Source organism: Aristolochia californica, unplaced genomic scaffold (assembly GCF_029961685.1).
Source record: "Aristolochia californica isolate CCGP_79_NKW_82.1479 unplaced genomic scaffold, dmAriCali1.0.hap1 SCAF_10, whole genome shotgun sequence".
Classification (NCBI taxonomy): Eukaryota; Viridiplantae; Streptophyta; class Magnoliopsida; order Piperales; family Aristolochiaceae; genus Aristolochia; species Aristolochia californica.
In genome coordinates, this window is record NW_027181771.1 from 5901614 (window position 1) to 5914713 (window position 13100).

Below are 13100 nucleotides of genomic sequence, written 5' to 3' on the forward strand. Positions count from 1 at the left end.
AAGTCCCGAAGAATTTCAATACTTCTATATTGAGACTGCTTAGTTGATGTTTCCATGACCCTCCATACTTCTATTCTCGGATTCTTGTCCAAAAGAATTTCAATTCAAGTATATGTTATGCTTCCCTTAATCAAGAAGGACTCAAATATCAAGTCTTGAGCAACTGAACCCAAGAAAAAAGATTAACAGCTCACAAAAGTAAAATTTAGAAACTCTTGATCACGAGAGTTTTACTTCAACATGAATGTGTTGTCCTTGTTTGAAAAAGGATTTAAAATCAGTCTCCAAGCAGTCTCAATCGGAGAATAGAAGTATGGAGGCTCATGGAAACATCTACTTGCAGGACTCTTCTAATCACTAAAGTCCAGAATAGAAGTTTGCTAAAAACCCTTGAGATTTCTCAAGGAGAGCTTTAGCAGCAATGAAAGAGACTTTTTGCTGCTCTTATCCTCTCTTCCAGCCACAATGGTAAAGAAAAAACTATTGCTCAAGGATACACCTTAAGCTCACGAGTCCAAATTGATCCTGATGTTCATCTACCTGCGTTGGAAGAAGCCAGACTCTCGGGTAGTGCAAGACAAGAATGAAAAAACAAATCTTGAAGCATATACCAATATGCATGCATGGTTAGTGAATCAAGTATGATTCAAATGAAAAATCATGAAGAATATTGCCTACTGAAATCTTTACGCGTCCACTATGTGTCTTATATTTCAAGTATAGAATATAACACAAAAACGGGTTGAATCAGTTATCTGTTTGATCAACCCTAGTAGTAGCTTGCCCCATGCAACATTCTACGTAAACCAAATAGGAAAACAGCTTGAAATCCTAAGTCGTCTATTCTGATACCATTTTGAATGTTAGGATTCTACTAACATATCTTTAGAGGTTCTTTGAGAAGAAGAGAAGTGAGAGAGAGAGGTCGAGTTAAGGTGGAAGAAGGTTGTGAAGAGAAAGATGGGAGGCTTGAGTGTGTAAGAAGAGCTGAAGGATTAGGGTTTTGAAAGAAAGCTGAAACATTAGATAAATAACCTTTAACATGAGGGCTAGAAATTAAGACTAAATCATTAGATAAATTACAAGTATGTCACTCTCTTCTTGTCTTGTAACAAATACAATTCCAAAAACTAATGTAAAATACTTACCACTATGCAATCTCCAACTTGTCCAAGTGCTTCTCAATAATCATCCATTAATATGCAAACTATAAAAAATAATACAAGAAATTCAATAAGAAACGCTAAAAAAATCTTACATGTAATTTGTCATTGTCAAGGACATCACTTGATTTACCTATCAAACACCTAGACCTAACTCTGACACCCACCGTTCCCTTTCCCTACCGCTTCCGCTGGGATTCGAACGCGGAACGTGGTGCCCAGCTCTGATACGCCTATCCAATAAGACTTCCCAGGAGGTCACCCATCCTAATACTACTCGTGCCCAAGCGCGCTTAACTTCGGAGTTCTGAGTCATACGCCTAGCCAATATAACTTAACAGACCGGTCTATTAAGTGCGAAAATCCAAGTACCTAACCTAGGTGGACCGGAACCACCTAGCTCTGATACCCACCGTTCCTGTTCCCTAGCGCTTCCGCTGGGATTGGAACACAGAACGTGGTGCCCAACTCTGATACCATGTCAAACGCCTAGCCAATACAACCCAAAAGACCGGTCTGTTAAGTACGGAAAGCCAAGTACCTAACCCATCAGTGGACCAGGGGTGGACGAAATCTAACCCAGGTGGACCGGAATCACCTAGCTCTGACATTATCGACATCATTTTCCAATATAAATGTGCTATACAATGTACCAAAAACATTCTCAGTGCTTGATCCTAAAATATATATAATCCTAAAATATATATAGAAAACTTTAAAAATAGTTAAATATAATAAAAAAGTAAATAAATTTAAATTTAGAAACTATAAGGTAATATAAAGGTTTATGAATTTACCTTCAACACCAAATCTCAACCAATCTTGAGGACAAACAATGGCCTCCACGTTCTTTGTTAGAAACCTAGATTTATATTTATCAAGAATTCTACCCCCCATGCTACAAGTTGCTTTTGAGGCGATTGTAGGAACTAGAATTGCTAAAATATCTTTGGCAATGAGACTTATAACTAGGTACTTGAATCTATTATAGTTCTATCATTCTAATACACCTTCTAAGTTTTGAATGTCCATTAGACTGCACTCTTCCTCCAAATCTCTCTCTCTCTCTCTCTCTCTCTCTCTCTCTCTCTCTCTCTCTCTCTCTCTCATATTTTCCCTCATATACCAATCCACATGTGCTCATGGTTCTCTCTTTTCCACATTTTCTCTTCTTCTCTCTCTTCCATGCTTCCTCAAAAATTAATAATGATCAAGTAATGGCTAGAGAAAAAGGATTGATTAGAAATGATGGTTATTTTTGGGATTAATTTATTTCAAACAATGTGTGGTGAGAGAGATTGTTCTTGTGTTAATTCATAGATAGAGAGAAAAACCCATAACAAATTCTAGGTCATAGATGTCCGGGGGCAAAGATAGACACAAATTTAGTCCAAAGATGCAATACAACAAATACACTTGACAAAGTCTCAACGACTACAAGTAAAATAATTTTCTTTCTTTGATGCAACCAATGTGGTGAGAGAGGAGAGGAAAACACCTGTAACTGTGTGCGATTTCTTTCGTAAATTATTTCATCTTCATAGTAGATTAATGCAGCGACGGAAGATAGGACATAGTCTCACCTTGAGTGAACCTGTATAAATTTTGTTTGTTCTTGTGCTTGTTTTTTTCTTCTTCTACATTTATTATTATTGATCTCGTTAGTTTGGAGTTAGGGCATCTAATTCCTAACATTTTGTCCTCAGATGGAAGACAAGATTTGAAATGATATGAATGGCCGCGGGTTGTCACAATATAATTTCATAGATGCTCCTTTATAGAATCCCAATTCAGTAAGAAGAGATCTGATCCATAGAAACTCACTGACTGTGTGGGCCATAACTATGTACTTTGCTTCCACATTGGACCTTGCAACAAAATTTTGCATTTTGCTTCTCCATGTAACTAGATTACCTCCAACTAAGGTACCTGAAGTGGACTTCCTTTCATTAAGTGATCCAGTTCAATCTACATCTAAGAAATCTTCTCTGTTGTAATGGCCATGATTCTTATAGAGAAGCCATTTTCCTGGAGTTCCCTTTAAATATCTTAGTATCCTCTCCAAGATTTGCCAATGGGTAAATTGTGGTTTGTGCATATACTGAATCTCCACACTTACTACACATGATATATCTGGTTTGGTCACAGTGAGGTAAATAAGCTTTCCCACAAGCCTTTGATAGTTAGCATATCTTCTCCAGAGCTTGCACATAGCTTTAAATTAGCATCCATACGAGTGTTCGCCTTCAGTTTGTGGGCTCCTAGGTTGGTTTACAGTCAAGTGATTGTTTTAGCATCTTTCCTTTGAGCCATATCAGATGCTAGGGATGGCTAAGTTAGTCTATGACCACATTGAATCTCCACACGAAAAAACTTCTTAATCATGTGGTGTTGAGGATCACCAAGTAGTGCTAAGGAAAATGATTACCGTGTATGGAGGTAGCTTAGTCTAAGTAGTACTACAAAACCTGCACAATATGTACTTTGTATTTATATCTTTGGCATTTAACTTTTGCTACATCTGGAAGATTAAGTGAAAATACTTCTGATGCTGCTACAAAATTTATACTTTCGGTCAAAGATAGGAACTCAAATTGTACAATTGTCACAACCAGGGCGACTCGTTCAAAACTCCGAAAAGAAATGGGAAACTCTAATGTAAAGATCAAGCAAGAGTCTCTTAGAGAGAAATGAAATTGAACACTCCCAGTCCGCAAAAGTTAGAAGATTCCATGAACAAAATCCAAACATATCTTTGTAGTGATAGGCCAAGGTTAACTAGATTGGCAATACAGAAAGAAGTCAATACTTCATTTTGTTAATTTAGATTGGCAATCCATGAATATTTTGAGATGGTTTAAGTATCGGTTACTATCTCATGTTCATTTAGTTCATTTGGTAACATTGCTTGCACTTGGTTGATCTTAGTGACAAGTTTGATAATTGGTGGTTTACTTCAATTGAACCAAATGCAATATACCAACAAGTTTATCATGGGTGGGACGGTGCAGTTTCCTAATCAAGCATGCATCTTATTTAGCTTCTAGGGGTGAAAAACCATGGAAGTGAAATCATTCTACTTACAATTGGGACCTTGTTTTTTTTGCAAAGATCAGGGTTTTGATAGACCAAAATCGGTGAGTCTTCTTACGTAATCTACTCTCTCTTTTTCTTGTTAGAAATGAATGATAGCTAGGGGTGGCATCGAATCGAGTTGAGCCCGAACCTGCCTATGTTCGAGTTAGGTTTGATTTTAATATTTCAAACTTGAACTCGAGTCGAGCCTAACCTCGAGCCTAAAATTATAATCGAGCTCGAGCCGAATAATTTTAACCGAGTTCGAGCTCCAACCTACATTTAAAATTTTTCATAAAATACATGTCAAATAAACTGTATATAAAATTATGCATATATTTTACATAAAATTGGGCATGACCTCTACCTAAAATTGGGCATAACCTCTATACATTAACCCTGCATAAAATTATCTATACACTCTGCATAAAATCTTTTGTCCAGATAAGTTTTTACTCGATTATTTACATATAAATTATTAAGTCAAATAAATATGAGTAAATGTTATTTTGTATCTTATTATATGGATACTTGATAATTTGATAAAGTGAGGGGTATTTTTTGTAAGTTTTAAGACTACATGCGTAAGTAGAGGGTCTTTCTATATATTCTTAAGGAGAATAACTTATTAAAATATTTATTTAAAAATAATTTGGTTGTATTTTAATTTATATTATAAATTTTTATATTTTATAAGATTTTATACTATAATTTAAGCATATAACATTTCAAATATTTTATATACCTATTTATTTACCTATTTAATAATCAGGTTATAATCGGGCACCAGACATCCGTTCGACTTAATAATCAGGTAAAGACCCCACATGACAGTGCGATGGTGTTGCACATGGAGCGCAGAGCAGTAGACGCCCTAGGTAGGAAAAAATTTCAAGCTAAAAGCCAATCTTTCTATTTTTTCGTCTTCTCTAGCTTCGGTCTTTGCTCGCAAAAATGGGAAGATGGGTTTTAGCTTGAAAATTGGAGAGGAAGAAGATTGGAGGAAGAAATCAAAGAGGAAGATGATTAGAGAGGAAGAAATCAAAGAGAAAAAAATCGGAGAGGAATAAATCGGAAAGGAAGAAATTGGAAATGGGCCATTTCTGTTTATTAAACGCCTAGCCAATACAACCCAAAAGACCGATCTGTTAGGTAGTAGAAAGCTAAGTACTTAACCCAGACCACAAACTCTAACATCCACTGTTCCCGGGTTTTGTATTGCTACCCTCCGGGATTCGAACGCGGAACGTGGTGCCCAACTCTGATACTATGTCAAAAACCTAGCCAATACAACCCAAAAGACCAGTCTGTTAGGTAGCGGAAAACCAAGTACTTAACCCATACCACAAACTCTAACACCGCTTGCTCACTGCTACCAAATCCTGAATTCCCTATTCTGAAGAATGAAACCCAAAGAAGTAGTTTGGGCCCTTGTTAAGTTAACGAGCCAGCTTGCGAGATTTATGAACCGAACCATGGTTTGCTCGAGCTCGGCCTGTTAACTTAAACTAGCCCGATTAGAATCTGAAACTCGGTTTGAGCTCCAGATAAACCAAATCGAACCGAGCCGAGCTCGAGCCACTCGCAAACCGGCTCGGTTCGATGCCACCCCTAGTGCTGGCTGATTGAGATTCCACTCATGTTTCTGCGTTCATTGCATTGAGAGCGTGAATTCAGGAGTTAAACTAGACTACTGAACAGTCTTCAGGTCAAACACCTAATTTTTTTATATATCTATGGCATATTTGATAGTGTTTAATAAAGGAGAGTTTCTTTCAGCTTTTGTGCAAGTGATCCTACATTTCAATAATATCTATTGGTGTACGTCAGAGACTATAAACATATCTTCCGTGTCTGCTGATCAGAGATTGGATACCAATTATCCATCCCCGTGCTTTTCCCATTGCTCCATGTTAAATCGAGGGAGACAGATGAAGAGAGGTCTTTAGAGAACAAAGACGATAAAATCCATGTGAAGGATAACACTCCGTAACAGAAGCTCAAAGACCAGTTCGAGTCAGAAAAACCTGATTTTCCGTTGTAAATACTTTGTTGTAAAATCAGTATAAATTCAATGTAAATCCTCACCATCAATTTGTGTTGATTACGAAGATTTAATTAAATCTTCTCAACCTATAAGGTAACGGGCAAAAGAAAGGTAATGGGTGAGTGGCTGGTTTCATCACCATCCCATGTTCAATCGCTTCTCATGAAAGAAACAAACTTGCAATTATCTGGATAATGGAACCCGTATTCTTACACCATTGTTTATCTCTTCTTCTGCTGCTGCGTCTCCGCTCATTCTATCCTTTTCTCATTCAGTTGTGCTGCTTGTTTCTTTTGTTTTTTTCTGATTTTTTTTTTTTAATCCTTACTAGAAAGAGAGGCAACCGATAAGCAGCATATATTTAGGTTTGTTTAGTGAATCGTGAAACCCACCGCCGTTTGTTGTTTGCGCTTATTAGTAAAGAGTATCCTCCTTGATAAAGAAAAAGGAACGAAGAACAACCCCTAATCCCTCTTTTTTTTTTTTTTCTTATTCATTCAATGGTTATCAAGTTATCACGGGAACCGAAGCTTACCTCCTGCTCACATTTCAGACACAGGAGACAGGATCTCTTAAACCAACTAAAACCATATTAACTAAACAATCAAGCTGGTGATTACTCAAAATTTGTCGAAGGGAGACAAGCGAGAGAGAATGAGTGCTAGGATGAAATCATCTTCATCTTGAACAAACCTGCAGCCACTTTTTCTCATGGCTCAATAAAGATGGCTTCTCCCTCACTCGTCTTCCCCAAAGTTTCTTCCGTAAGTTCACAAAAACACCACATCAATACTATATAATTTGTCTTTGACAAACCTGCTCATGTGGGACCAGCACACGGCTGCCACTCACTCCCACACTTTGGCCACCTACCCACCACATCAAATTGGCTAACTTGTACAGTCATCTTGATATTTATGATCTAGTTCTTTTAGAATGCTTAGAAGCCAAAAAAACCCTAATTTGAGTCTTAATTAAGATTTTTTAATCATTCATATAAAGTATAGATTATATTTTCTAGAGATCGAAGCAGACTATATTGCGGACCGGAGCAAATGTTAAAACATTTGATTTATTTTCTTCTTGAAAGGTTTCTTGAATGCAAAAGAGTAAATTTTTATATTTATAAAAGACCTAGACTAAAATACTGGACATTATAATCTTAAATCTATATTCTATATTATTAACGTAAATAATGAATGAAATAAACCATTTACAGATCGGGTTGGATATCCATTCATCGGATCAGGTTTAAAAACCTAAGCTTTGAATGGGTTTGGGTGAGAGTTTTCTTAGGGTTTTTTTGGAGTCCCATGGAAAAGAAAAGAAAATAAGAATTTGACTATTATTATTCCAAAAAATAATTAGTGAAAAAAAGAATTTGATTATTATCATATTTTCACTAACTATTTTTGGGAATAATAATGATTATATTCTCATTTTCTTTCTTTTCTTTTCTAAGAGTTCCAAACAGACCCTTAGAGTTATCTCAAAATACCTATCCATATCCATATGTGTGCAAATGGGAATTTTCGATCTACATATTAATCCGATTTCAGAGATCATGGGTGATTCGAGTTATGGTTATACTGATTCACTTTCAGTGTTAATCCTCAGCATATTGGATAAGCATAGTTTGTAGATTATCAAAGTGAATTGAACCATGGATACATTTTCAAATTTGTTCATCCTGGTTTTTTTCACACAGTGACTCATCTTGCTTATGAGAAACCCGCAGCATTCGCACGACTCTATATGGACTATGGAGCAAAGGGCGAAGAGAACATGGCTGACTGTGATTATAACCCACGGTCATTCGTGGGCAAACTGTAGAATCGTGTATATGTAACTGCAGATGTAGTCAACTGTTTTGGATTTTTGCAGGGTTTAGCAAGTCAGAGAACCTGAAAGAACACCACCCGCTTTCTGTTCTACGGTTTTTCTTTAAAAAAAATATAAAAAATTAAGGAATGAAGCTTTATGGAGGGCTCTTACATGGGATCGCACCAGAGGAGGAGACAAAGTGGCTGGTGATGATATTAAAACTGGGGTTAGCTCACGCGAGTCTCCGTCATCATATCCAAAGTGGAGAGTGCGTTTCCTCCCCCTCCCACGAAGCTTCATGTGGCCATGGCACCACACCACCCCCATGAAAGAGGAGGGACAACAAGGGTTTTGAAAACTGTAAAGCAATTACAAGTACAAACTTCCCTTTAACAAACTTTTAATCCTTTATTAATTGGATTCTTTCAACGAGTGTTATTAAAAGAGTTTTCCTCTCTGATAGAAACATCAGCAAATCATCTTTGCTTGACCCCTTTCGCCGACTTTGCTTGACCCTTCCTCCTCCTCAAGGATCATAAAGTACAATTCGGACGAGGTAGAGTAGTGGAAATCTGAAACGAACCCCACTTGGATCTTTGGGCTTCGTGTTCCTCTTTCCTTTCTTGTTTGCCTTTTCATCAGAGTGTGGAGAGTAAGTAATTGATGTGGTGGGTTGATGCCAGAAATGAACTTAAGCCAGAGCCGGCCTCCTCGGCTTTAATCGATCGAGTAACCAAGGATAAAAGTCACTGGAGGTGCTCGGGTAGGTAAGGGTAACATCAACAAAATCGTAAATGGGTGACTCTGTTTCTGGGTTTCTGCGATGAGCTAGCCAGGATATATATCGCGGAGGAATTCCAAGAATTAATGGAACCTTGCAGCAATATGAGAAACCGTGTCCGTGTCTGTGTCTGTAGAGGGATCAGTAAAAAGATACTGTTGCCACTCTGGAGCCGCTGATTCAGCCGAGCCAAGGAGATTGCAGCTCTTCCGAAAAGTAGAACACTAGCAATTGTGAATATTTTAAAGGAACGAGATGATGCAATGAGATGATACTAGGGACCCAGCGGAATCCTCAAGGTGGCTTTATTCTCTTCTTCAATTCCCCATATAAGGAAGAACCATCCTCAGTTCTTCATCTCAGGCATTACGTGAACTTCAATACGCCTTCCTCATTAGTCCTCTTACTTCCCAGCCCAGAGAGAGAGAGAGAGAGAGAGAGAGAGAGAGAGTTGCAGAGAAATAAGAGCCATGTTTCTTCTGTTTTAATCTCTCTGTGTCTCCCATTCACTCATTAGTGTAAGTTCGAGTTATAGCAGAAGAAAAAAAAACACCTTGTTCTTCTTCGTCTCAATCTCTTTCTCAGACTCTCATTATTCGTTCTTTTTCTGTGGAATAATGGCAAAATTAGATATACAATCTTCGCGAACTAGAGCAATATGGAGATCCTGCCTGAGCTCATCCCTGCGAACGACCCTAGCATGCGCCATTGTCGCATGTACCAAGTACTACGGTCCTGCCACCCTTAGCCGGCAACTCGCTTTCCCTGCTCTCTCCTACGTGACGACAATCCTTATCTGCGCCGACGCTACGTTCGGCGAGGCCCTATACGGCACCGTCTGCGCGCTCTACGGAAGCCTCCAAGGCGTCGTGCCTGCCGTGGTGGTTCTCTGGGCAGTGGGCCCCGCCAGGTTCACGATCACCGTCTCGACGGTGGCCATCGCCCTGAGCGCGTTTCTGGTGGCGCTGCCGGAGTCGACGCACGTGATCGTAAAGCGGGTCGCGCTGCTGCAGATAGTGGTGGTGTACGTGACGACGTTCATGCATGGGACTGGGACTGACCCGGTCATGCACCCCCTCCGCGTCGGGGTGAGCTCCGGCGTTGGGGCCATTGCCGCCGTCGCGGCGGTGCTCCTCCCCTACCCGCACCTCGGGTACCTCGAGGTACGTACGGAAGTACGTGAGATTTCATGTGCTCGTTGCATGAATCGACCGACTGACCGATCAAGTAACTCTTCCACTTTTTTTTAGTTCTTACTTTTCCCCTCTTAGTTGGGCACAACAAACTCGAACCAGCAGATATTTTAGGCTCGAATTACAAAAATACCCCCAGCTCTGTCATTTGGGCATTGGGTGGATTTGCTAGGAAAAAAATAATTGTAGAGCCTCCCTTGATTGGAACCATTTACACGGGTAATTAATACAATAGGTTTCACTCGAAAGATCAATTATTTTAATTCCTGAATTATCTTAGATCAATTCATCTATTGTTATTCTTTGCAGGTGAGGAAGACGAGAAAGCTTTTCATAAATTTCAGCGTGGAGAAACTGAAGCTTTTTGTGAATGCTTTCTGTGCTGATAATAACGCTTCCTCAGCTGCTTCAATCTCTCAGGCCAAGTCTTCATCTAAAGCTTGTAACAGGCTACTTCAAATCGTAAAGATCAAACAAGTAAGAGTAGTTGCTTAAGCAATTGTTGCCGGCTTATATGGGTTTCCTTCATTATTGAAGTGGTAATTAACAATCCAGTTTTTTTTTTTTTTTTTTTTTTCTGTTTTTGTAGACAAGCTTGAAATGGGAGAGTCTCGGTTTTGGGCGTGAATCATCCAGTGCACTGGCGGCAGACAGATTGCAAGCCCTGGCGACTCCCATGAATGGAATGGAAATGGCTTTGAGTTCCTGTCCTTCTTTCCCACTGAAAATTGTCGACTCCGAACTCAAAAATCACTTGCGAGATTTCATGAATTACATAAGCCTAAGATTGATGCAACTCAAATATGCATATCATAAAGATTCATCGACAGTTTATGAATCGAAGAACGACGACGCACCTTATAAGTCTGTTCTGTCGTCCTTCCGTGTTCCTTTCCCTAGCCAGAATGATCTTCCCTCTTTCTTCTTCCTTTTCTGCATGAAACTCCTCCATGATGAATGCACTAGCTCTCCTTCCTACCAAGTCACTATTCCCGGGAAAACGATTTCTATGATACCCAGTAAGGAACCCGTTGTGGATTCCATTGAAGAAGAGTCAAGCATCATGAGAAGGATCCTAACCAGTGCGCTAAAGGGTTGTAGTAGGAGGAGGTTCTTGATCGCGTTTAGGTGCTCGCTCTCGTTAGGCCATTCGGTGCTGTTCGGGATGCTGTTTAGCAGAAAAAATGGGTACTGGGGAGGACTTGTGATCGCTTCTTCCATGACTCCGTTCAGAGAAGCCACTTACAGGGCTGCTAATACCAGAGCTCAAGGGACAGTCTTGGGCTCAATCTATGGACTCCTAGGTTGCTATATTTCTCAAAGATTGATGGAAGTCAGGTTCATAGTCCTTCTCCCATGGTTGATTTTCTCAAGCTTTTTGACGCGGAGCCGAATGTATGGGCCTGCAGGAGGCATATCAGCCGCCGTTGCTGCAATTTTGATCATGGGCAGGAAGGATTATGGCTCCGTGACCGAGTTCGCCATTATCAGAATTACTGAAACATTCATTTCTTTAACTTGTTCTATATGCGTTGATCTTCTTCTACAACCGACCAGAGCATCCACGCTTGCCAGATTTCAGCTCTCTAAAAGTTTCAACACCCTCCACAGTTGTGTAGAGTCGTTGCACGATATCTCCGAGTTGAAAAGAGATTTGAGCAAGTTGAAGGGACATGTGAACGAATTAATCAAGTTCATAGATGAAGCTATAATGGAGCCTAATTTCTGGTTCCTCCCATTTGCCGGTCCCGCTTACAGTAACCTCTCTGGGTCTCTGTCCAAGATGATGGAGCTTTTACTCTTTGGGTCTCACGCCCTGGAGATCCTCTACCACGAATCCCAGAAGTCCAGTCTTTCATGGATGGAGATACACGGAACCATAGAGGGTGATCTGGAGCTGTTCAGGCGATCGCTATGCTCATCAATCAAATCCCTTGAAGACATTACAAAAATGAAGTCTCTGGAAAAACTAGAGACGGACTTCCAAAGAAAGAAGGGTTCTAACGATCTAGAATCAAGGAAAACACCAAACGCAGTTGAGTATAGGAATCTGTGCGCTGATGAAGAGGAGGCGGAGAAGATTATTGCTGCTTTTCTCCAGCACTCGGAGGAGGAAATACTGAACCATGTGGCTGATGGTGATGAGGAGGTGATGACGAGAATGGTACTGTGGTTAAGTGCCCTTGGATACTGCATGGATGAATTGATGAAAGAGGGAAGACAGCTGGAGAAGAGGATGAAAGAACTTGTTCAGTGCGAGAATCCCGCAAGCCATGTCAACTTACACGAAATTTCTTGTAAGATAAGGGAGTTGTCTACGTAGATCTTTGCTGTACACGTGTCTACATAAAGTTAAGTGGCTATAGAGGATAATCTATAGGAAGACAAAGTTCCCACTATCAATAGATAAATAATAAACCTAACCTTTGTTCTGCCATCCTTAATTCCTCCTAGCAACTTACAAATGCTATAAATAAATTATTTCAAAAGGTTAGCCCCAAAGGAGTAATAGAAGTCTTCACAAACACCCAAAGACCAGTCGCCTGGATCAGAGGCAGAAGACCAGCAAATTGAAGAAATCACGCTATAATTTTTGTTGTAATATTTGTAATATGAAACTATATAAATTGAATAGGGAATTTCCCTAAAATACCCATTTAAAATAAATTATTTTCAAAAACACTGACGTCATCAAAATATTTCTAAAACTACCCAACTTTGATCGGTCAAATGCCTATGTGTACAGTCAAAAGAGACACGTAAGCTTTGACTGCTTATGTGTCGCCACATCATCAGTACAGTAAACATATATCGACACGTTGTCTGCCATGTCATCTGCCACATAAGCTGACACATCATTAAATACAAAATTAAATAATCCTCACCATATTCCACTATAGGCATTGTTTTTCAAAATAAGTTGTTTTAAATGCCTTATGTGTCCCCTCTCATCTTTCTCCTCTCCTCTCCTCTCGCCCTCTCGCTGCCGCTCGGCCTCGGCCTCCTCTCCTCTCCTC

The 13100-nt window shown here is 39.6% G+C and overlaps 1 protein-coding gene across 1 annotated transcript; it reads left to right on the top strand.

The window, feature by feature from the left end:
- Positions 1 to 9507: 9507 nt before the first annotated feature.
- Positions 9508 to 12406, top strand: LOC137942834 (uncharacterized). The gene is made up of 3 exons (XM_068788567.1): positions 9508 to 10053; positions 10393 to 10560; positions 10673 to 12406. Exons 1-3 carry the CDS (start codon positions 9508 to 9510, stop codon positions 12404 to 12406), a joined length of 2448 nt encoding a protein of 815 aa, XP_068644668.1.
- The last annotated feature ends 694 nt before the right edge of the window (positions 12407 to 13100 follow it).

Coding starts and splice junctions, on each gene's coding strand:
- LOC137942834 (XM_068788567.1), top strand. CDS start 9,508: ATGGCAAAATTAGATATACAATCTTCGCGAACTAGAGCAATATGGAGA. Junction 10,054..10,392: donor CGCACCTCGGGTACCTCGAG/GTACGTACGGAA, acceptor TATTCTTTGCAG/GTGAGGAAGACGAGAAAGCT. Junction 10,561..10,672: donor AAATCGTAAAGATCAAACAA/GTAAGAGTAGTT, acceptor CTGTTTTTGTAG/ACAAGCTTGAAATGGGAGAG.